Consider the following 24,502-nt stretch of genomic DNA (forward strand, 5'->3'; position numbering starts at 1 on the left):
GACCTGGCTGCTATTTCCCCTGAAGGGACAAGAAAGGGACAAGGGGGGCTGTAATTAGGAGGAATTAGTGATAGAGAGAAACAGAAAGGAAGAAGATAAAGAAAATCTACTTATGGAGCAACCTGGGTGGCTCAGTCAGCGAAGAGTCAGCCTTCAGCTCAGGTCATGATCCCAGGGTCCTTGGATCGAGCCCCACCTCAGGCTCCCTGCTCAACCAAACACAGAGCTCATCGGGGAGTCGGCTTGCCCCTCTGCCTCTGCTCCTCCCCCTATGGGTCCTCCTTCTCTCTCTCCCTCAAATAAATAAAATCTTTTAAAAAATCTACTTGTATCTCTAAATGAAGAAAAAAATTAAAATACAAATGCATATTTTCACGTCAATCACACGGAATGACCCACGCGCTCAGTACTACCATGAGGCTCTCTGAAAAGCCCTTGCCGTCAGAGACTCAAATGTCAGAGCTCATACGTGACTGAAGACTCAAGGATATAAGGAGAGAGCTTCACTGAACACAGAGTATATATTCTAAGCTGTGAGTTCAAAGTCACTCTCAAGACCAATTGTAAGAACAGCCTATTTTGGGGTGCCTGGGTGGCACAGCGGTTAAGCGTCTGCCTTCGGCTCAGGGCGTGATCCCAGCGTTATGGGATCGAGCCCCACATCAGGCTCCTCTGCTATGAGCCTGCTTCTTCCTCTCCCACTCCCCCTGCTTGTGTTCCCTCTCTCGCTGGCTGTCTCTGTCTCTGTCAAATGAATAAATAAAATCTTTAAAAAAAAAAAACAAACAACTGCCTATTTAACCCATCCTCATCCTAAAAATGGACTCATCACCGATCCATATACTTGACCACACTCACTTTCGACCATTCTGTTTTTCGAGGTAATATTCATCTTTGCTAAGAACAGATGGCATAAGTATCAGCCCCATGAAAAAACCTTTAATAAAAAAGTTGTTTTCCATTAAATGATGAAAAAAACAAAATTAAAAACTTCTGAAAATAGTGAAGAAAAAAATCCCAAGGCAGAATATCCTTTGTTAAAGAGTCAGAATAAAGTCGGAACCACCCGACACCTGGATCCATCACGCTTTACGGCCGTCACTGTGCCAAAGGAGGGAGTGCCACATACACTGATTTGCTTCCACCTCCACGATTTCAATCAGAGCAAAACACCAAAAGATATGCCTTACTGAGAATTACCTATAAAATCTCAAAGTAAATCACCATGGTTATACCTTGAGATACTAGTCTTGAAACATAACCACATATGTTCAATTAGTTTCTACCTACCACTGTCCTTGAGGAAAAAAATACAGTAATCAACAATAGGTTATTTAGAAATAATTTTAAAATCAGAACTGGAGTCATGGTATCAGGTGAGAAAAAAATCTATGATGATTTTAAAACAAACTGAGTCTTTGACAGATCATGAAACAGAATACAAAAGAACTGAATCATATAAAATTACTATGTGAAATCCATAAAATAAAACAGAAAGGAGCATTTGTATGTGTTAAAATAATTTAATTCTCCCTGTACATTTCTGTCCCTGTGAGCCAACAGAAATCAAGAATGCACACTTTACAATATGTACCTGTTTTGAGACATTCAAGTCAATTCAGATGGCAAAGTAGAATTCAATCACTAATGAAATGTTTAAAAAATATATATTAAACAAAAAAATGTTTTTACAAGATAAAAAATAATCTTCCACAATGCAATAAATTGCAGATCACCGAAATTTTAACTCTTTAGATGACTTCAGTTCAGTTTTTGGTTTCAAAATCTAGAGACAATCAAAAAGAAAAAGCGTTGGCAGAATTTCTATCTGTTTTTACGTTTCTCTTTCTTGCTTCGACTACTTGTTACACTGTTTAAAGAACATGACGAAGGTGCTCTTGCATGACCTGTGGCCTTCAGATGGTCAAAAAGTTTATTCCGGGATGGAAATTCACTATGGCAGGTTGCACAGCTGATAAGAACATCACTCTGAAGAGGGAAAAAAAACCATAAATAAGAGTAAGTGTTATTACCCGAGAGCGGTGATTTGGGTTTTCACGTTGAGATTAAATATCAAATATTTCAAAATAAAGACTTTTTAACAAAATGACAGCCACAAAGACAGGCTCAAAAGAGGCAGCTGTTCTTAGAAGTTAAGTCCCATCGACCAACACCATCAACTTTAGGAGTCCTGAGGCATTCAACAGTACGCACCCTCCGGACTAGATCGAGGTTTTAGATTTCCAAGTAATGGAAAACAGAGCAGTAACTTCTGTTACACTCTGGCATTCCCAACGTGCCTTTTACTCTAGAACAACAGTGACAGCAGCACAGATATAAATTCTACATTCGTCCAGAAAAACTGTGGATGACCCACACCCATACGGCAGGTGCAGCAGGGCTCACCAAATACATCTTCAGAACGAGAACAAAGAGTTTAGATTAGACTGCTGAAACAAGGTCCACTGAAAACATGTCAATATGATTTTGACCTACCACTGTCTGTGGTTCAGCAGGTACTTTGACAGATTTTTTTGTATCTTTGGCTTTCTTTCCTTTGGGTCTAGGAGCACTGGAAAATAAATTATAGAACTGTTACAATCCAATAATAATGTACCCCTTTTAATTGTTATTTTGCTCTCAAGAAGACTCAAAAAGAGTGATATGCACTCTAAAGGCTAATTCATTAATTTTAATGGCCAACCTAATTAATTTTCACATCTCCAATGAATAGCTTTAAAGAGCCACTTTAAAGATCACAGTAGATGTCAAATTGGACACCAAAACTAATGAACCTATGTAAAACAGTTGAAACACAAGCTACAACACCTTACAGGACTGTGCGGTTCCTTGCTCTCCTGCTCGAGCCACAGGCCCACCCCAGGCCTCCATCACCGTGTTTCCCTCACGGACGCCACCTCAGTCCCTAAACCCCCGAGTGCGCTGTCCCGCCCCCTCGCTGCTGCTCCAACGGTCATAAGGACTGGCATCTCAGGCGCCCACTCTCCTCTGTCATGGGAACTCTTTCTCGTGGTCCTGGACAGCGACCCAAGGCTACTTACTGTTCAGATCTTTCCTCAAGAAATAAGAAATTACTCTTGCTCTAGAGGAAGAGGGGAGGCTGGAGACAAGAAAGCAAGGCCAGGCAGGAAGAAGAGACCAGGAATGCTCTCTCCCGACAGAGACCTTCCTCTGGCCAGCCACTGTGACCCAGTGCGGCCCCCACATTCCCGGGCTCCCGCCAGCAGGAAGGGCCCAGGCTGTGGATACAGATCCTGATGACCGGCACTGCGGGGCCCAGCACAGGAGGACTGCCCGAGCACGGACACACGGTTCCCGGTGCTCCAGGCAGGTGGGGCGCGGCGTCATCAGGAGGCCTGTTCTCATGTGAGTGTCAGGGATTACTGATCTGGGATAAAATAAGGACCTCAACAGGATAAAAACGGGATCAAAGGGACTTTCTGATTTGGGCCATGCTGCTGAAATGTCCGCAGGCACACTCCTCCTTTCCGACATGCTTCGCCCGGATACAGGCGGATGTCTGTCTGGATCAACGTACAAGTCACTGATAACACCTGAGCTGCTTCATCAATCGTGGGAAGGACATATTTGAAACATGAAAAGATATTCTTACCACCAACATTAATTAGAAAACACCATTAACTGGACTTACTTCTTAGCTTCACTGTTGGGATCATCACAGAGTTCGGCAGTCTCAGCGACACTGACACTTTCTCGGGGACTACCATCCAATTCTTTGGCACGGTCTTGATTTAAGTTGGTATCTTCTGATTCAACCTTCACTTCTTCTCCAGTTCCATTTTCATTGAAATTATCATCGTAATTCTAGGTAGTAGAACATGTATGCATTACAAAATAAATATAGTAATAATCCCAGCTTAGGATACCAAATAATTATACTACACAATTATAATGTCCTGTATGCTCTGGAGGAGGAGATCTTCAGGAAGTAAAAAGAAAAAGCAGATAGTAATTTAAAAACATGAATGCTCATTACAGAAATACTAAATTAGGGAAATACTGGAAACAGTCTATATGTTTAATAAGTGAATGATTGAATTATGAAGGGAATTATGAAGCTCTTAAAAATCATGGTTGCAAAGACACTGATTCAATTTTGTGGAACAATACTTACAACACATTAGCTAAAATATAAAAGAGAAAATTATATATAATGTCTGATCACAATTTAATACTAAGTAGTATCTATACACAGAATTAGGGGTGATATTTATAGTTCTCTATATTTTCCAAACGATCTGCAATGAGCACCTATTTTATAGTTAGAAAAAAAAAACCAGCAAATAAGCATTATAAAAAAGACAAAGCTGGGCAAACACCTTCACTACGTGAAGGGTGTTTGCTGTTGTTGGTTTGGGTTGGGGCAACATTTTGCCCCATTTGCTTTCCCTTCCCTTCCTCCCTCCTCTCTGCACACACACACCCTGCCCCCATACCCAGAACGATGCAAGTAAGCGCAGGCAGATATCATGACCCTTCCCCATGTGGCTCCTAAGAACAAAGACATGCTCCTGCATCCCCAAAAGACCCTCTTCGTACTCAAGAATTTAATGCTGATGATCTGCTCCGTAATCCGTATTCACAACCCAGTAACGTCCTCTCTTGTGAGCCCTGACAGGTCAGGGTGACAGTCAAGGACCCCATGCTGCGTGTAGTGGTCATGCCCTTTGAATCTCCTTTGTTCTAGAACCACAGCCCTACTTTTTGTCTTTCATGACACTGACAATCTGCTGGCTATTCCGTCCCACAGTTTGACTCTGCCCGATTGTCTCCTTACGATTAGATTCAGGTTACACATTTCTAGCAAAAATATTAGCACCAAAATATCTACTAAGTTCAGGATTTATTTTTTTGCAGGTAATTTTGTCTTTGGAATGTGTCCCATGAAGGGTGTTCAGAGTACAGTGCTCAAAAGTTACTTGGATTCCTCCTTTAGGTCAGCTGGGGTCAGCTGTTTACATTCATTTTCAGTTTTCGGGTTTTCTTTTACCTTCCTGGTTATGCAAATTTCTTTTTCTGACCATCCAGAAAACTCTCCCAGTCTGAAGTTTCCTGATTCTCTGTATTTGCTGCCCGCTGCTCTTTAATCTACTAGTTCACGTCTCCACACCACCTTCCTTTCAAAAAGAACTGAGAAAACATCAGGAAGAGTGTTACATAAAACTAGGTCCAAGCTGGGACTTTCTTCCTGATAGAATCAGAAACCATCGACAAGAGGTATTACTATAAAGGAACAGAGCTTTGGAGGGGAAAAAATGGGGTAGTAAACGCTGCATTTTCGTCGGTAAGAAAACACAAATACATGTGTTTATTACTGCAATCTATAGGACCCACCCTTCCTAACTCAAGACAAGACAGGCTTGGGTTAGGTATGAATCTCTCTTATCTTGTGTTTATGCTAGTGGTTCTGGCACACGTAAAGGAGAGAGGAAATGTTCTAAGCTAATGACTATAGAGTCCTTGGGTAGAAGACGGTATGAGTCATTTTATAAAGGAACATAGAACTTGCTACGTGGTTTTATAATTGAAGCAAAGGTTCCAAGTCACAAATTTTAACAGTGATAAACTCATGTGTCATGTATCATTTTTGGAATATGAGGCAGATAAAACTACTTTCAAATACATAACCATTTAAATAGATAAGCCAAATCTAAAGTTTTATGAAAAATTAATGTGTTAACTAAATTTTCTTGAAAGTATTTTCAGTTTTCAAAAAGAACTGTAACATTTAATACTTAATATAAGCTAATACAATTAGATTAAAGTAGCACAGAAATCAATTCCATTCCCTTAAGAACCACCGAATATTCTTAGTAAAATGGACAAGCTCGTGTGTTTATACATCTACACGATTGTCAGCATCTCTAACAACATAATAACTTATTTAAAAATATTCTTGAGAGATTGGATTTAGATGCCAGGTGTGAAATATTTAAACTACTTACATTTCTGAGTAATATTAAACATTTTTTCAAGAATCATAATCATCACATTTCTAACCAAATGTTCCTTTTGCAAAATTTCATTTGTTGTTGGCAAAAGAAACCTAGATATACAATAATCAACCCTCAGATTTTCACATATTTCTGATTTTAACTGGTGTCTTGATTTAAAGACCCAGTCATCACATGTGTCCAGATATTTTTTTAATATCACTCAGCTAATTAGTGTCAGGGAATTAATTTCATTTGCAAAATTTTGAGACACACCGACAACAGTAATTAAGTAAATTAGCTACATACATATTAATGGCAGAAAAGTGATGAAAAAAGAAAATTGTTTTCAACTCCCTTCAGTCTGTTTTATAACCAACATAAAATTATAGAGTGAAAATCCCTCTCCTTAATACAAACTATACTGGACAAAAGCAGCCCCACTTTATATTTGACATTTAAAAATTGTTAATAAAACTTTTCCAACATACCTGTGCTGGTTTCTGTTTCTTTTTCTTCTGCTTTTTAGAAAGCCTAAGAATAAATATAAATCAAAATGTCAAATATTTAACTCTGTGACTACTTCCTAAGTGGGAAAAAAAAATACTAAAACACTACTGATACAGAGAGAAGTAAAATTTTAAAAGTATTTAATATCACAAGGTATTAAAAAGAAAATATTAACGTTATCATTAGAAAATTAGAACAGTGGTTCCATTGATGGTAATTAGCATATCAATTACCTAGGTATAAAAGTGCTTTTAATACAGTCATAATATATTCTGTAAAGATTATATTTGACATCATGCTTTATCCGTTTCAATACTGTAAGTTCCCTTATGTAGAAAAAACTGTGGAAAATATTAGCATAACAGAATAACTTCTTTCAGATAACACAGCATTTAAATGCAACTCATCTCGAATGTGGTAAGTACGTCTAGAAGCATTTTTAGAAGTACTTTTGTTTTGGTGCATCTTCTATTTCTTCCTCAGAATTGGCATTCAATGGATTTTCATCAGTTTGAGGTCCTGAAAAATTTTCTTCCTCCTCCTCCAACTGTTGTTTTAACAAGGCAACCATTTCCCGATGCTTCTTTGATTTTTCATGATTCCTCATGCTGTGAAAGAACAATCTGACGTTAGTAACCACGACAGGATGCACACGTGCCCAAATATGTGGCTGAATAAATGTAACCACGTTAACATTTTTCCCAGTAAGGAAGCAAAATGTGGGGGATCCTACAAAGAGAAGCAGGAGAACCCTGTGAGGACCTCTCAGGCAGGAGGACTCGGCCGGCCCATGCTTGTGCTCTTCTTCCCCGTTTCCCAGCACACTCCCTTCCTTCTGTCCTTTTATCTACATATTTCCTTCCAATTTTTTTTTTGGTCAAATTCTCTATTATTTTTGTTTTCCAATTCTTAAAATTCAAGTCTTCTCTACTGTTTCCTCTTCATCACTGAGTCTTAGCCAAGCGCTTACACGTTCCAGGTTGTACTGTGGGCTTTAGACGATCCTGAGAAATTACAAGACAACCTTCCAACTTGAAGAGAAGACCGCTTGGGTTATGATGTAAGGGCCTCAGGTACCAGGGTAGTTTACCTCCTTTTGCTTTTTTCAATAACTGTCTTTCGCCTTCTCAAGAGGGCTCTCCCTTCTCACTCCCACCATCCTACATGTGAGCTCAGACACATCTACCCTCCTTTGCCTCAAACTCTATGAGCCATGTCCCCTTCAGTGCACGTGCGGGCCACGAAGTCACACTCTACAAAAGAGGGTTGACAGCACATAAGTACCAGAGTTATTAGATGAACAAGAAAGTAGGAAACTTATGTCAATCCCACCAACTTTATCTCATCTGTTCAGACTTGGGTTTTCTAGTTTCAGTTGCTACTCTTCTTTTCCACTAAAATTCTCCTCCTCCCATGGTTTCTTAGAGAAATTGGAACATCTTCTGCCAGAAAGTAAATGCTCAAAAAAATGACTGGAACATGTCAAAAGGACACAGGAGCCACCTTGAAAGAACTCTCACTAATCGTATCTGGAAAAGTTTGAGCATGAAAAGCACAGTAATAAATTTTAAAACACTGAAAAACTTCACAAATTCATACTGATAATAGACAGCTTAGATGGAGGAGAGGCAGGGCTCTTCCTGATAGCAGTAGCCCTAATGACGACTAATAATGGAGAAGGACCACTGGTACCAGAAAGGCCCCTTTTGGAACCATTATGGTGACAAGCGGTACAAGCTGAAATCATCAGTGAATGACAAATCTAGGACGTTTTGATGAGGAGCAAGATACTTGCCTAACTTTAAAGTGTCTCCCCACAGATTACACAGGCTATAAGGTAAAATCTGTGGCAAGGGGAAAAAATACTAACTCTACAGTGGAGAAATGAGACAACGCCCTGGCTGGGTGATCAAAACTATCAAGGAAGGGCAGCCAGATGCTGTACGCTTCCAGAAATGAAGGCCCGGGAGCAGCACGACTTGCTGATGCAGTATTCCAGCTGGAGACACAGAAGCTAATCCTGAGGAGATGGACAAACTCAAGATGATATACACTCCAGTAAAAAAATGTTTTAAAGGGCCCGTGCTCTGGAGTAACGACGGCATAGACAAGGGAACTGATCCAGATTAAATAGGACTAAATAAATGAACGCAATCCATGATCCTAGAGCGGCTCCGATCGGAGTGGAAGAGACACTGTACAGGACGTGAACAGAGGCTCTGCTGACAGAAGTGGAAGATGGGCGGTAAAGGACACGAGAGGACCATATCCATGTTACACGTTCCCTGAGGCTGACGCTGTCCTGTGATCACCTAACGGAACACCTAATCTTAAGGAACAAACCGAAGTATTTGGAGGTACAGGAGCATCATGGACGGAACTTACTCTCAAATTCAGGGAAAACAGCGTGTGGAGCAGGGGAGGTGGGGTGCACACCAACGGGGCAAAATGTCAGCAACAGGTGAACCGGGCACTCTATATTCTGTCCTTGCAACTTCTCTGTAAATCTGACATTATTTCCATATAAAAAAATAATTTTTTAAATCTCCTTCACTGTTGCTTTGGTTTTCTTGTTTCTAATTCTTCTGCCCTTGCCACTTCTCTTACCACTCCACAATTTTTCCCTTCAGGGCTCTACACCAACACCTTGTACGACTCCCACACCCCCACTGGCATCCTTCAGTCTCCTTTCTCCTTCCCCACGTGTGCTTTGTTTCTTTGTCTCTTGCTGACTCTGCTTTTGTGTTCTCCCTATTCTTTCCCCTCTCTTTACCATAGTATCCCTTTAAATACTTTTCTCTTCCTCCTTGTTTCCAAAAGGCGAAGTCCCTCCGCTTCAGCAAATGTAATTTAGGCAGGACATGTTTAAAGCTCCCAGGTTGGCAGCACTGGCCTGCACGGGAGTGTGATGGCCAGAAGGGAGTCTGCCACCAGCGACACAGACAAGCTTTGGTCTAGCCTCCTTGCCTGTGTGACCGTGCCTTCTTTGTGCCAATAAGCAACATTTCTTTCTGGAGACACGTCTGTGTTTTAAAGAGCAGCTATCACGTAGGACTCCTGGCATGAATGAGAATCAGTACAACGTGCTTAACCACTGGTACGAATCCTTCTCCCTCCTCTGCTGCACAGAAATCCCCCCCCGGAGAATGGAGGAGGGCTGGTGACCCACTGCCACGAGCCCTTTCTTTTTAGGACTTCCGGTGTTCTAGTTCACCTCGGAAGAAAAGGGGAGTTCAAAGATCTTAAACTTACGCCTTTTCCGTCTTGAAAGATTTGTCACACGCTGGGCAGTAAAGGTCATCGTACAGTTCAGCATCCTCAGCTTCGTCACTGTCTTTACCTACGAGAGGGGAGCCGACGGTAAGAACTCCGTCCGAGTAGAAGCCAAAATCTAAACCATGTTAATAAATTACATGTCTTCGGTAACGATCTAACATCACACAAATTAGAAACTGTATGTCCTTACAAAAAAACAAACGACGTTCCCAGGATTTGAGCTGACCTTTTGAAAGCAGTCCTGAATTGGAGGATTCCAAATGAACCACTTTGTCTTTCCAGTGCTTCTCATAAGTCTACTGAGAAGACTCAAAGTCTCCTCAAAGTTCTCAGCGTGAGCTAAGTTCAGAAAATCAAATGCCATTTCTATAGTTCTACCACAAAGCAGTTTTTTCGACAAAGGTTTTTCAGTTTATCTCTTGTGCAAGATTTGATGCAAACATACTCGTAATTGTAATCGACTCTTAAATGTTTAAATCAACTTAGCTTATAACATTCCATCATTATTCGATGGGCTGGTCATAAAATAGCATCTTATATGTAAACTTTAACACATCTTTACCCCCTTGTTTTTTTATAAGCTTGGAGCTTTTTTAAAATGAAATAATTACTATCAATATAGTCCACAAAATCTAAGCAACTAAAATGCTGAACTGAAAGTCTTTGCAAAATCCCACCTATCTTTATAAGAAATAAACAAGTAAACTGATTGCCACTGAGATTATGCAATGAGATCAATAAAGATCCCAAGGTATCTCTTCTATAGTCTATGTTTTGGTTCTTTATAAATAAGTGATATTAATATGATTTTGAAGGACATTCTCACTGAAATCATAAATGATCAAAACTCACCCTACCTAGTGCTAATGTTTAATAAATGGTATAACTGTGCAATTACCTGTACCCTTTCATTAAATAAACGATTAATCAAATAGTTAATAAAGAATGTTGGATTGAAGTCAAAATCTGGATCTGAGAATGGTCAGAGGGCAGGCCTATATGCCACAGCTCCTCAGTCTTACCCTCCTCTTCGGTAAAAGGGAAATCATTCTATGCATTTAAGGGGTATTGTGTGAGGATCAAGCAATCTCTTGCATGTGAAAGCACTTCATCAATTTTACATAAAACTCATGCCACCTCACGTTTACAGAATTCATTACAATTTTCAAAAGACTTTCACCCATACTACTTCTAAGTCATTAACAGAAATTTTCATTTTGTAATCATTTTAAGTAAATAAAAGTCCATCATTTTATCATTTGGCTACTAGTCTAAAACATGGCATTTGTAGATAAGGTGAAACTGTGCTTAGATCCTTCCACATTATTCCCCATGGAACAGCTAGAGACAACAGGAAAGGTCGGGTTATTCTCCACAATGCCTATTCCTCGCCTGTTCAGGGCGTCACGTGCCTCGTGCTCTCACGAGAGAGGCCCAGAAAGGACACTTGTCTGCACACCAAGAGGAGCCCCTCAACACAGTCAGAAATGAGAGAAAGAATTTACATACACCACATAGACTCCTGTACAATATCAGTTTTTCTGGAAAGGGCTGCTATTAAAACTTGACCTACCGAGCTTCGTGGCAGGTTTTAAGTAACCAGCAGTCACACTGGTCAATATGCCCATTTGCCGACGTATTTATGCAGCCAGAAGTACAACTGTTTAAAGCATGCTCAGAAAAGCGTTTACTCATCAGATAAACTCTCGTTTCTTACTCTGGTAGTCTAGAGATTCGACGACGTCAATGGACTACCTTTGCTTGGCCTATACAATATTATCATTTTAATTGTTGCCACAATTCCAGTTTAAAAACTGGAAGAGGTCCCCTAAAAATCCAGATTTCCAGCTCTGCTTAGAAAGCAGACGGCCACGAACAGCCCACCCCCGCCGGCCACCCATGAGCATCCCGGGTGCACCACGTGGGCCACGAACAGCCCACCCCCGCCGGCCACCCATGAGCATCCCGGGTGTACCACGTGTGCGCACAAACACATTCATTCCCTCGAGTTTCCCGAGGCTCAAAGTTACCGTCGGGCGCGTCTCGGAGCTCAGGTGCCTCGGTCTCCGCCTCATCGGACCCATCTCCAAACTCCTTCTCGTAGCGCGCCTCCATCTCCTTGAGCTCCTTCTCCAGGTCGGCCACAGTCATCCAGCTCTGCTCCTTGTACTGCTCTGCCAGGCTGGGCACACAGCACGGTCTGGTCACGCCGGGAAGCGGGTCCCCGCGCGCTTCTGCTCGCCCTGCAGGCTTCAGACCCGCCCCCCGGAGAGCGGCCTCCTCCCGGACCATCAGCACCCAGCTCCAGGCGGACAGAGCCACTTACCTGTCGCGTGGGGGATTTTAACTACTCAAAACCTAGAATTCTTAGCAAGTTATTAAAGAAGGCTTGAGGTGCTTTTAAATCCTAAGTGTCGAGTAAAGTGCTCACTTTCCAAAAATGAAGGGTGGGGTGGGGGTAGAATTTGTAAGAAATGAATAATCTTTAAAAGAACGCTACAGTGCTCTGGACGCAAGGTTTTGACACGAACTCCAAGGAACAAAGCTTTAAAGGCCTGAAAAGGAACTAGCGATCTGCAGTGCACCCGACAAAGAGGCAGGACTGCGAGGTGGGGCAGCGTGGGGCGCCGCACGGGCGTCGTGGGTCTGACGCCTGCCTCTGTGACTCCCTCGCTATGGGGTCTTGGACCCGTATGCCTCGCTTCCTCGAAAGGACGAGGACAAAAGCCAGAACGTACTTCGCAGAACTGCTGTGACCCAAGAGCTTAGAACGGGGCCTGGTCCAGAGGAAGAGATCCACTGACGGTCATTACTATGACGTGTCACAAGAGTCTGGAGAGGATCTCAAGTATAAAGGCCTCTGGAGGGAAACACGCCAGGCTAGGGTGGCTGACGCAGCCAGGACGAGGCCGTGGCCCCCCAGGAAAGCGCCCCACGAGGCCCGGCCTCACGGCCCCACACCTGGACTGAGCAAGGGGCCCGGCCGCGCGTCCCAGCGCGTCCCGTACTTGGCCTGCTTCAGCTTCTGCTGCCGCCTCATCTCCTCCGCCTTCCTGGCCTTCTGGGCGTTCTGTTCCTCCACCAGCTTCCGGTGCGCCTGCACTCTTCGGTCTCTCTTACGGATGAAGGCCACCAGCTGGCGCACAAGCTCATTCTTCTCCTTTCTCGCTTTGTCACGGATCTTTTTGTTTTCCTTCTCCATGGCTCGTTTCTCCCAGCGGTTTGAAGCTTGTCGCGTGTCGTATTCTTCCTTCCAGGCAAAGTTCTTCTGAGTGCAGAAGCTCTGCCAATAGGCGTAGAAAGGATGGACCACCTGGAGACGAAGAGAGCAAGGAAAATGCTGACGTTTAAGATTGTTTTCTTCAGCAAGGCAGCAAGTATCAGTGACACAAAACATCTTCTCTGTTTTCGTTTACATGACATCACCACTACTCAATGGAGAAGAAGTCCTTTCAGGGCTTTACGGATAAATCAGTCTCCAGAACAAACTGAATGAGGCGATGAACGGGATGGGACCACGCTCAACAAACAGGAAGAAGTACAGAAGGATGCTCGGAGGGCGCCGAAAGCCCCTCCAGGAAGGGAGAGAGGGGAGGAGAGTTAGTTACAGTGTGGGACCGAGAATTAGGATCCATTCTTCTTGAAGAAAGAAATGGGGAGAAGACACACTGATAAATGCTAATTAGAAAACGGCAATGCAGTTTTCGTCTACCGTATCATAGTCGCTCTGGGAGTCTCCGAAAGTGGGGAAATCCTCCATCTCCTCTTCTAACACAGACTCTAGTTCTTCCTTCGCAATCATTTCAAAAACGTTACGATAAACTGTATAAAAGCCCTAAAACACAGTAGCAGGAACACAAATTCTTAATATTTTTATAGTCTAATCACAGAATACGATTTTAAAACGTAACACAAAAACTTCAACGTTAGAGAATTACAGGCTCAAACTCTGTCACTGGCAGAACATTTCAGTTTCAGCTGGAGGCTTTCGTATGCTGACAGTTGAAATATGAAGGCAATCGTTTGTCAGTTTTCAAAATGAACACTGTTTCACCGATGATAAATAATTTTAAGAATTCTCTTTGTGCTTGAAAGTCTCGTGCTTGATAGGAAATTAAGAGTGAGTTCGTTTATCTTACCTTTTCGTCATCACCATAACCAGAGTAACAGGTCACAGTGAAATAGTGAAGCAAATCTAAGCTGTCGTCTTGATATTCCCCATCGAGCCCACCTTTAAGTAGAGCCTCTCTGTGATTATCATACCTAAACAAAACAAATTAGCATCGTCAGTGAACGCTGAATAAATAAGAATTCAGGACTCTTTACTCTGAAACAGCCCAAATATTATTATACATTTTAATGGATCCAATCCACACTCAAAAAAAATTTTTTTAAATATCAACATGAAAAAGACTTGATAATCTTTCACAGAACTGCTTAAAACCATCACTGCAACTTCCAGTCCGATGAAGGCCTGACATAGTACTCGCCCATACGAACAAAGGACCTTACAAGCCAGGGAATTTCCACGACTCCCCCAGAAAGGCAGCTGCATTTCTACAGGTAAGAAATATTACTAAATAGGTCAGCACTGGACATAATCGGCTCCACGGACTGATTATATATTTGTGATCGGATTTATCAACATAGACCAAAACAAGACCCTTCCTAGGTTTATGTCAACCATCTACGAGTTTCACATATACACAATTCCTCCTTATAATAACTCTGTAACGTTTAGTTCTCATCCCCAAAGATACAACCGGAATCCGAAGCTCTGCGATACTAAATAATCTGTCCATCATCACAAACCCAATGAGCAGCAAAGCTAGAATTCTGAACCAGGACTTCCGCACTGCAAGGACTGTGCTCCTCGTCACTGTGCAGTCTGGCCTGCAGGTAACAGGAGAGTTAATAGCAGGGGCTTCAGACCAAGCAGGGGCTTCAGACAAGAGAGTCCTTAGCACACGAAGGCCACCTGAGATCTGGAGAAGGGGACAGAGCCAAGGAAGTCAGGAAAGAATGTCAAAGTTCCTAAAGGAAAACAAAAGCACTTCTGAGGCCACATCTCCACATTTTTCAAGAGGAGAAAAAGGTAGGATTCCCTCTCTGATTTTCACATAAAAGACAATTTTTAAAGAATTTTTTTTTTTTTTTTTTACAGCCGTTCTCTCGAGAGCCAGCTGTGTTGGATGCTAACACACACAAGACTCGCCCCGCACCACGGCCCCCCCTCGCATGTTGTAACAGCAGGTTCTTGCACGGTTATGTCAGGGCTTCAAACCTGTTGCTTTGTAGCAAAAAGTTCATCAAGAATCTGAAAACTCAACTTTAAACATAGAAATTTTTGTCCGGAAAGAGTATTAAATTATCGGGTCATCACAAGTAGAAGTATCTGTCACAGACGCAGAAGCTTAACTCCATTTCCTCATATAAAGTCGTTCTTGGGGAAATCCTGCAATTCTTGCTCTGAAACACTCTGTTTTTAAGGACAAGTTGACATTCTTGTCTAACACCAGTAAACTTGTCCTACACCAAAGAGATCCCATTTAATGAGAGGCTACTTTACAAGTATCAAAGCTAAATCTCTCTAATATTGCCAAGCTTTGTTCCACCACCTGTAACAAGAAATAACTGGAGTATTCACCTCTAAGGTTCCCTCCGATTCTAATACTGCATTTTATAGATGCCTCAGAACACACCGAGACATTTGACAAAGATGCAGTTTTTAAATCTTCTATTGATAATTCTTCCCAACAAAATACCCTAAGAGAGGAGGGACAGGGTGATGCTCACCAGGCTCTTTCCTGAGGGTCACTCAACACGTCATATGCTGCTTGGATTAATTTAAACTGTTCTGCTGCTTCTGCTGCATTATCCAGGTTTTTATCTGTTAAGATAAAGTCACAGATATTCAGTCATCAAACAAGTAGAGAGAATCTCAAAGGGACCTCTTCCGTCACAAACGCCATAAAGAGATGAGGAGTGTACAAAACAAAGCAAAACAATCAGGGAAAAGCAAAGAGAGCCTGGTGAGAGTTGATAATCAGGATACGTGAGAAGTATCTGCTTGAGTAGAAATTGCATGCTTTCCCCTAAGCCTTTGTGCATCACTGAGCACTCAATCTGGACATCCACAAATGGAAAACCCCAAGTAGTATCCATTTTATTTTTAGAAAAAGCAAAAAATATATATCAAATCAGTTACAGAAGGACTGCTATTATTTAGTCCTAAATTATGTTTATTGTTCACACGGTCTTTATGTTTTTTCTTTCTTATCAACATAGACCAAAATAAATCTCATAAAGCTTTAAAAATATATACGAATTATTCTTTCCTTAGCTGTGCTTCCTTAACTATGAATTCAGAGAGCATCTCTGCCTCAGGGAGGTACGCAGCTTCCAAGATGGCCCCCAAGGATCCCCACCTCCTGGCATCCACGCCCTGTGGAGCCCCCTCACAGGACACCAGGGTTGGTCTGTGTGACCAACAGCAGGCAGCAGAATGATGATGGCACAGTAAGTTACTTCTGAGATTGGTTTATAAAACACTGCAGTTTCCATCTTGGGCTCTCGCTCTCTTAGATCGCTCTGGGAGTAGCCAGCTGCCACAGCAAGAAGACACTCGGGTGGCCCACGTGGAGAACAGAGGCCTCTGGCCTGCAGCCAGCAAGGAAATAAGGCCTGCCGATACCATGTGAGTGAGACTGAAAACGGGTTTTCCCAATGAGGATACCACCTCATGAGAAACCCTGAGCCAAAACCACCCAACTAAGCCATTCCCACACTCTGATCCTCAGAAACTGAGTCCATATGACACGTTTGCTGTGTTTACTGTTTTAAGCCCTACGTTTTTGGTAATTTGTTATGTAGCAATAGATAACTAATATACTCAGAAAGTAAAATATTTTCAATCTACTCTGGAGCATACCAAAACAACTCAATACTTGCCCTCTAAGAGGCCGGAGGAAAAGTAGGACAGAAACATATACCCTAGGAATAATCTTGCAGCCTTAGAACAAGGCCCTCGGGGGCACCCTGCCTCCTCTTTTTAGGTACCATCACACTGGTGTCCAGTCCTTCAGGTGGTTTTCCGCCCGACCACTGTCACGGACAACACTTTCTCAAGGGCAGCAATTTGCCATAGCTCTCTTTGCTAAGGTGCTTTAACATAAAAAGCTTTCACTATTTTAGAATCATGGCAACTTGAAATGGAAAAACGCCCCCCATCCCTGCAGCCTCACTGTAAGTGGCAATAACACAATGCCAGTCTAAGTCCCCTCCCACAGCCCAGCCCCTCTGAAGACAGCCAATGGTTACTCCAAAGTCCACCTCTTCCTGGGAATAAATACTCCCATTTCTCACGGCACCCCGTAATCCTCTACTTCAAATGCAGTCAAAGACAGGCACCAATAATCAAGGAGCCATTCAGTACTTCCTTTTCTTCACACTCTACTTGTAATCACTAAAGCTCATTACAATAACTTTCCACAACGGCATCACGTTACATCAATCTGAATTTACAGCTGACAAAGTTTCACGTATTTTTCATACTGACAAGCCAAGCGATAACTATATAATGGACTTTTTAAAAACTCAGATATAGCTCTGAAACCATTCTGTGGCAGACACTGAAGTTTAGATCAGCCAACGCCTCTCTCCTTTTCTCTTGCAGCCTCTATTGTGGAGGCTCACTAAGCTCAAGGACTTGCTTTCCAACCTCCCTTGCTGCTAGGAATGGCCATATGACACAGCTCTGATCAATGAGATGACAGCAGAAGTCTAATTATTAGTGTCTTTTCTTTCCTTCCTCTTTCTTCTTGTCTTGCATGTGGACATGATGTTTGGCGCTTCAGCAGCCATCTTGAGACTGTGAAGAAAAAGCCAAGAGATTCACAGTGACATTAATGAATCCCTGAAACAATGCCAGCAGGCACCTACCTTCAAAACTTCTTGTGGGATGAGAGAGGGTGAGAGAGAGAGAAACCTTTATTTAAGCCACTGTGGTTAGGTTTTCTGTTATTTCCAACTAATACTACCAAATTCCATCTTGTTGTGGCCCTGTCGCAATCAGGCTTTTGGTAATGCAGGACACTCAGTGCCCTACTGCAATTATTTTAAATTCTGATTACCACTCTGTGAAAGACACTACTAGCTGCCTACCTAATATCTAGTCTCCTCTTCCTCCTAACAAAACCCTGATTTTGTTCACAGTAACGTACCCAGTCAAAAAAACTCACCTCCCCAGACTTTCTTGAGGTTGGGGAGATCGGGTGACCCAGTTTTAGCCAATGAGATACAAGCACATGCCAACCAAGTGAAACTTCCCAGGAAAGATTCCATTTTCCATATAGAGATGGGCTTTGGTGGCACTCACCTTATGCCCTTAACTCAGCCCAAAGTCAGGGTATGAGGCCTACAGGTGATTATGAGGATTGAGACAGAGACTGCTAGTTTATTCCCCTCTTCCAGTAACAAGCCAACCCTGACTTTGTGGTGGGCACCAGGTCCCATTATAAAGACTCCATTTCCCAGTCTCCTGAGAGACTTCGCACGACTGTGACTAAGCTCTGATCTGTAACACCTGTAAAAGCGTTCTAGGACAACTTTTAAAGAACTTCCTTAACAGGCTACCAGCACGCACTCTTTGTCCCTGCCCTGCCCTCTCCTCCTCCACTCTGCTCCCTGGGACCCGACCCACCCTGGGCAGTGAGGGCCCACCTGAAGGCTGCTGAGCAGAGTCCACAGACCTCGTGAAGGAGAACTGCTACGTGGTGGCTTGCCTGCCTGTCTCTGCACCTTGACATCAGAGAGCCAGAAACTTCCAGCTCTGAGGCTTAACCGCTGACACTTGGTGCAGGACAATGGAGCAGGTCTTTGATGGTTTCAGCAAGAGCTGGAGCTACCAGGACGGGTCCCCTGTGGATTTCTTGCCAGGTGAGAAAAAGCAAACTGTTTGGTTTAGTGACTGTCGCCACCTTCCTGTCATATGCAGCTGAACGCAGTCCAGATATGCCTTCAAGGCGAGAGTCATGATTTCTACATCTTTCATCATTCAAAAACACTCATGATTTCTACGTCTTCATCAAATCATTCATAAACTTTCTGTCATAAATAAAAAAGCACAGTCCCAATTAAAGCAGAATGGCAGAAAACGCCAGCAAATAAATCTTCCCACATAAAACAAAAAAGGTGACTGGGGGAGGTATGTGGGTGGTTCTTCTTCACCTTTTAATCAGTACCGTACTTCGTTGTCCTGTTTCTTCCCACACCCTTCCTTCCTCCCCCAAAGAAGTTTGGAGAAAGCTCAAGCTTTTAAACACAGAAAGCCCATCAGTGTACCGGCTGAAAATAAGATCTAGCCTCTTCCTAAAGAATCTTTCTTAAATAATTTTTTTCAGCCTGTCATATGGCTTATTTCACTTAAATATGCCTGAACTGGTTGACTATAATGTTAAACTGGGATCTAAACACATAAATGCAGTAAGTTAAAAAGCAATAATAAAGAAACAAAAAGCCCATTTATTTTTAGCCACATGCACAGGCCACAGGAATTACAAATCCAGTCATCAAAGTTTAAAAGGCATTCTCACACTATTCTTCATGCTTTTCTCTCCATTCACTCACTCTTCTACTCCCTCCCAAGCTTTTTTACAGTGCCTTCTGGAAAATTCCACGGATTGAGCCTTTTAAGTCCTGCCCTGACTGAAGCCAGGCTCCCTGAGAACACCACTTCTTTGCAGGGCTTCCTTCTCAGGCTCCTTACTCACCTCCAAGGGCACATTAGCATTCCTTCCAGATTCAAACCATTGGCCAACCCCATCTTCTTCCTCTTCTCACCGTCCACACATCACTCAACCACTGCCCCTTAACTCACTGAGAATTCTGGCACTTGGCTCAGAGTTTCCATCCCCAGGTCCTGTGGTCACCATGGGTGACTTCAATGTACTCTGACCTCCCGGTCTCCCTACTCCCACTCTCGCCTGCTCCAATCCATTCTCTCCATGTGGCCGGAGAAATACCTGAAAAACCACCACCTATCTTTTTCCCTGCTTCCCACTGCCCTTAGGCTAAAAGCCAATCTACCTCATCTAGTTTACCCCCACCTCCAAGACCTGGCTGCTGCATAGCTGGCCGCGCTCCCCTCTTTGCCCTCCCTGCACTCCGCCATACTCTGCCTGGCCTCCCTCCACCTGCGCTCCCTGACTTCTGGCTCTCGGTCTCACCTTAGAGGTCACTTCGGTCTCACCTTAGAGGTCACTTCGGGGAAGCACATCTCTCCCACCCACACAGAAACCCAGGCCGGGTCAGGCACGCGTGCTCCTAAGCATCTTGTACTCGCCTTCATACCCCCTGATCTCACCAGCCCGAAACTGCCTGTTTTCCTGGGACTCCCTGATGACTCTATGTGACAGAAGGGCAGGGACCATTCCTGTCTCATTCACACAGTAAAGTGGTCGCAGAAGTCATAAAATAAAAGCCTTCCCTTCACAAGGAGTGATTGCACTAGGAAGTAATGTTGACCCTACTAAAAATTATTTTCAGTTGCTCAATTTAAAAAAACCCAAAAAACACAGAATACCTTTAAGAATGAAAAATGAGCAGCCTTTCTTTTTGAAGTACAAATTATTCTTTGAATCAAAGCCCATATGTTAACCTCAGAAACATCTAACACAGGACCTCCCACATAGAATGAATTAAACATTTGCTAACTGACGGGCTTAACAAATTAACAAACCAGCACAGCAAAATATATCAAGAGCCTGTGTCGCCTGGGGAGTATGTATCCTTTAAATGTACAGGCATCTTCAACCCAAAAGATATTTAGGATGTTATGATTTATGATGACATTCAGAGAAGACATTCCATTTCGTTTCTAACCAGTTTGGTTTCAAAATAGTTAACTGATGTTTTCTTAACGTTTGTATACGTCTTCCTTCTTTCCTTGCACTGATTTCCAATTAATCACCAAATCTGACCATTTTTCCTCTACAGCATGTCTTTAGCCCCGCTTTGCCCTTTCCTCCCACTGACCCCCAGCCTGTCATGGGTCCTTACTTGCCATGGTGGACACCACCTGACTTCTGTCCTCGTCCCTCTTCAATCCACTCAGCCCCCCTCACAGTACCACTTCAAGACATCTTAATAAAACCGGCTTCAACTCTCCCTTATTGGAAAAACCAATTTCACAGCCCTGAGCCTAACATTCAGGACCCTTTACAATCTAATCTTAAAACTACACTCAAAAACATCTTCATATTATCATCAAAATTACATATGCATTTGGTCACAAGCGTTAATCCTCTTCCTCACACTTGTCCAGCCAGAAGAGTCAAGGAATTCCTAACTTCCTTTTAATTCCTAACTTAATTTCTTATGACAACCCCTATTCCTCTAAGTATATGTTTCTATACTATTTTTGGATTTATTAATTTTGGATATAGCTACTAACTTCCTGCTGTGATGAATGTTTAGCTCACTGCTTCCTTTCCGATACATATCACATTTGTTTAGTTCCTGTTGGTAATCATTACCACTTTAAGTAACAAACCCATACCTTTATTTCTTCTTCCACCAACTACAGACCTTTTGACTTTGGGTCCCAGGCCCTTCCTTCAGCTCTTCTCTCAACCCATATTTTCAGATTTCCAATAAATACTGCCTTCAGTCAAACTGTCCCCTGGACCATCTTTTGTCCACCACGGTGCTCTTCCCTCTACTCTTAAGCTCACTTTTCCCAATTCCATTACTCTAAGATCCAGCTTTAAATCTAGACTCCTCTGCCAAGGGGAAGTCTCACTGCCTCTCAGGACATAGTGAGACACACCCCTCCCGAATTCCTGGGGCATTTATTAGTTGTTCTATTAACCCAACTACCAATTACGTATGCTGCACTATTTTGTTTGCGCTTGTATTTAACTTTTGGTGCCTTACAGCATGTTTTCCCAGTAGCACTTCAGAATCTTACTATGGTGATTTGCACATACTGGAGATTCTATAAACACCCTTATTGATCAGTGCTAATACCTAAACCTCTTATAAACCTCAAAAAGCTGATACTCAACTACAGCCTTAGTTTCCCAGTCTGAAAGATCAGATGACTTCACAGAAGTCACACAGGCCTGAACTACCACCAAATAAAACATCCAAAAGAAGTCTACTTCTAAGTACACAAACTTCACTAGGGAAGACGACCAATTAAAACTCCAAATCTGCAAAACATCCCAAGTGGAGTACAGGATCTGTATTTCAACAACTTACTGGAAAAGGAGGTGAAAATAAGCACAGCTATTTAAAAGACAGTTTACTAGCTTCTTTGTCTTAATTTCAATAAGGGGCGATAAATTACACTTGGATAGCTGGGATTGCGTGATAAAGTTAAGGGCTGCTGAGCGGCAGAGACTCAAGCAAGGACCAAGCTCGCGAGCTCAGGACTCCTGCTTCTTCGATGGTGTCTGCGAAGGGGTGGGAGGAGCGGGTGAAGTCGCTAGAATGAGTCCTTCCCATCAAGTGCCACTGCGGGTAGCGTCGAGGTTGGTGGGTGGGCGGGGGAACGTCTGGGAAGGGACGGGGTGCCCGGGGCTCAAGTGAAGCCTGGGGTGAGGGATGCGTCCGCCGACGGACGCGGAAAACGCCCGGCGGGAAGAGCACTGCGCAGGGGCACCTGGCCGGGGACCCGGGCAGGGTTTCCAGAGCGAGGGGAGTTACAGGGCGGGCAGGTTGAGGCTGGCCAGGGTCCCGGAGTTACTCTGGGAAGAGGGGGGCGAAGGGGGGCGGGGGTCCGGCTTTTGCAAGGGCTGCGACGGTTGCGGAGTAGTTACCCGGGTGCCATTTCAGGGCCAGCTTCCGATAGGCCTTCTTGAGCTCCTCCTCGCTGGCATCGCGCCGCACCCCCAGCGCTTCGTAGTGACACTTCATCGCCCGGCCGGGCAGGGGGCTGGGGCCGGGGCCCGGGGCGGGGCCGGGGCCCGGGCCCGGGCCGAAGTGGTGGCGGCGGCGCTGCTGGTCCTCTTCGGCAGCGGGAGCCCGGCGCCCGCACCGGGCCAGCCAGCGAGCGCGGCGGCGGCGGCAGCGGCGCGGGTGGCGGATCGCGCGGCGGCGACAGGCGGCGCGGGCTGCGGCACGCGGGCGCGCGGAGGGGGCGGTGCCGGCGGCCGCGGCAGCGCATGGGCTGGGGGAGGGCTCGGTTCCCGGAAAAGCTGCGCGAGAGGGAGGCGGGGCCTCGGAGGGTGGGAGGCGAGGCCGCGGCGGGATGAAGGCGGGGCCGCGGCGGGATGAAGGCGGGGCCGCGGCGGGATGAAGGCGGGGCCCCGACAGGTGGGAGGCGGGGCCACGGTGGGCGTCATTGTGAGGGGCACAGTAGGCAGTCTCTGTAAGGAGCACCAACTGGGCAGACCACCTGAGGGCTGATAGGAGCCTGATGGGAGAAGATTTTGGAAAGCATCTTGTTTTCTGAAAACGATTTCTCAGTGGAGCCCCGTTTTTCCAGATGAGGCAACTTGGGCTCAAAGTCTTCGAGTGGCTTGCTCAGGCCTCCCCAGCTGATCAATGGCAGGATTCAGGTGAACCAAATACAGGATTTAACTCTTCAATTCTCTCCAGTTGCCACTTACCGAGATCTTTAATACTGCTCGTCCTGACCAATATGCAGTGAAATAACAGTAAATATGATGCCTTAACTGGAAGAATTTGAGAGAGCATCAACACATTTTAAATAACATACCAAATGTTTTACCACCAACATGGATAAAATTGTGCTGACCCATTCATCCACCATTCTTTAATCCTAATTTTCTGGCTTCTAATCCTACATTTCCTAGATTAAGAATGAAGTTAAGGGATAGTATTTAACCAGTTTTTGTTGATCTCATACACTGTTATTACAGGATGGAAGATCCCTACAACTGTTCCAAACAATTTGATAACATGTCAAAATAGTATCCTAATTGTCATTAAAATATATTGGTTTCATATATACACCAATATATTTCACTGTAATGTGGAATGTTTACATATGTTGTTAGGTGTAGATTTTGTCAACCATGTGTAAAGAGAAGGGTTGGCTCTTGCTAACGTCTATTGTATGAGATGGTCCCTTGCTTCCCTAATAATCCTGCCCGTTGCACAATCAAAACCAACCAACCTTAAACCTCATCAAGTTTCTGCACACACCACTGTTCAACCAACTCATACTCGAAATTCATACACCTCTTTTTCAAAGAAGGAAGATACTATACCACCTTAGTTTGTAAACTGGCAATGGGTAGGGATTGAGAAGTTTGAATACAGGTGAAAATGGTAACTTTCCCCATTTGAGAATGTGACTAGGGGTAGGGGGACAAAAAGTAACAAGAGAACTTTTTCCGTCCTCCTCCTCCATCTGGTTTTGCTTACAACCTGTGAGTCACTTGCCTTTTTCCTCCTGAGAGAAGAGGGAACTGTTTCTGCCTGTAACATTGTACAGAAATATAAAGACAATTACACTAGATACAAATTTCAGTTTAAAGGATTATCTTTATTTAACAAGTTGACTTCTAAATGAACATGAACTTGAAAGAAGAGAAATTCTCATTCAAACGAGGTACCCACATAAATGATCATGAAAGGGAAGTAATTTGAGACAGGAAAATATGTAGAAACTGATAATCGAAATTGTTGAAGAAATTCCACTAAAACTCCAGAACACACACCTCAGAAAATGTTAAAAGTTTGGGTCTTCAAACAACTTATTGAGCCAGTTT

The 24,502-nt window shown here is 43.6% G+C and overlaps 1 protein-coding gene across 1 annotated transcript; it reads right to left on the reverse strand.

Moving 5' to 3' along the window:
• Positions 1-1,325: 1,325 nt before the first annotated feature.
• DNAJC21 (DnaJ heat shock protein family (Hsp40) member C21) lies at positions 1,326-22,731 on the reverse strand. Its single transcript, XM_040630508.1, has 12 exons — positions 22,583-22,731; positions 15,558-15,651; positions 13,901-14,024; positions 13,474-13,596; positions 12,770-13,074; positions 11,792-11,943; positions 9,738-9,825; positions 6,935-7,093; positions 6,467-6,509; positions 3,674-3,846; positions 2,497-2,572; positions 1,326-1,989 (listed from the first exon to the last, which is right to left on the reverse strand). The coding sequence occupies exons 1-12, from the start codon at positions 22,677-22,679 to the stop codon at positions 1,825-1,827; spliced, it is 1,599 nt and encodes a 532-aa protein (XP_040486442.1). The 5' UTR covers positions 22,680-22,731; the 3' UTR covers positions 1,326-1,824.
• Positions 22,732-24,502: the final 1,771 nt, after the last annotated feature.

Source organism: Ursus maritimus, unplaced genomic scaffold, assembly GCF_017311325.1.
Source record: "Ursus maritimus isolate PB19 unplaced genomic scaffold, ASM1731132v1 scaffold_15, whole genome shotgun sequence".
In the NCBI taxonomy this organism is placed as follows: Eukaryota; Metazoa; Chordata; class Mammalia; order Carnivora; family Ursidae; genus Ursus; species Ursus maritimus.

Bases quoted from the DNA above. Each gene is read 5' to 3' on its own strand.
- DNAJC21 (XM_040630508.1), bottom strand. From the start codon at position 22,679: ATGAAGTGTCACTACGAAGCGCTGGGGGTGCGGCGCGATGCCAGCGAG. The intron at 11,944-12,769 runs GTACGGGACGCG...CTGTGTGCCCAG, and splicing joins CAGAAGCTGAAGCAGGCCAA to CCTGGCAGAGCAGTACAAGG. The intron at 9,826-11,791 runs GTAACTTTGAGC...CCCCTCTCGTAG, and splicing joins GCTCCGAGACGCGCCCGACG to GTAAAGACAGTGACGAAGCT.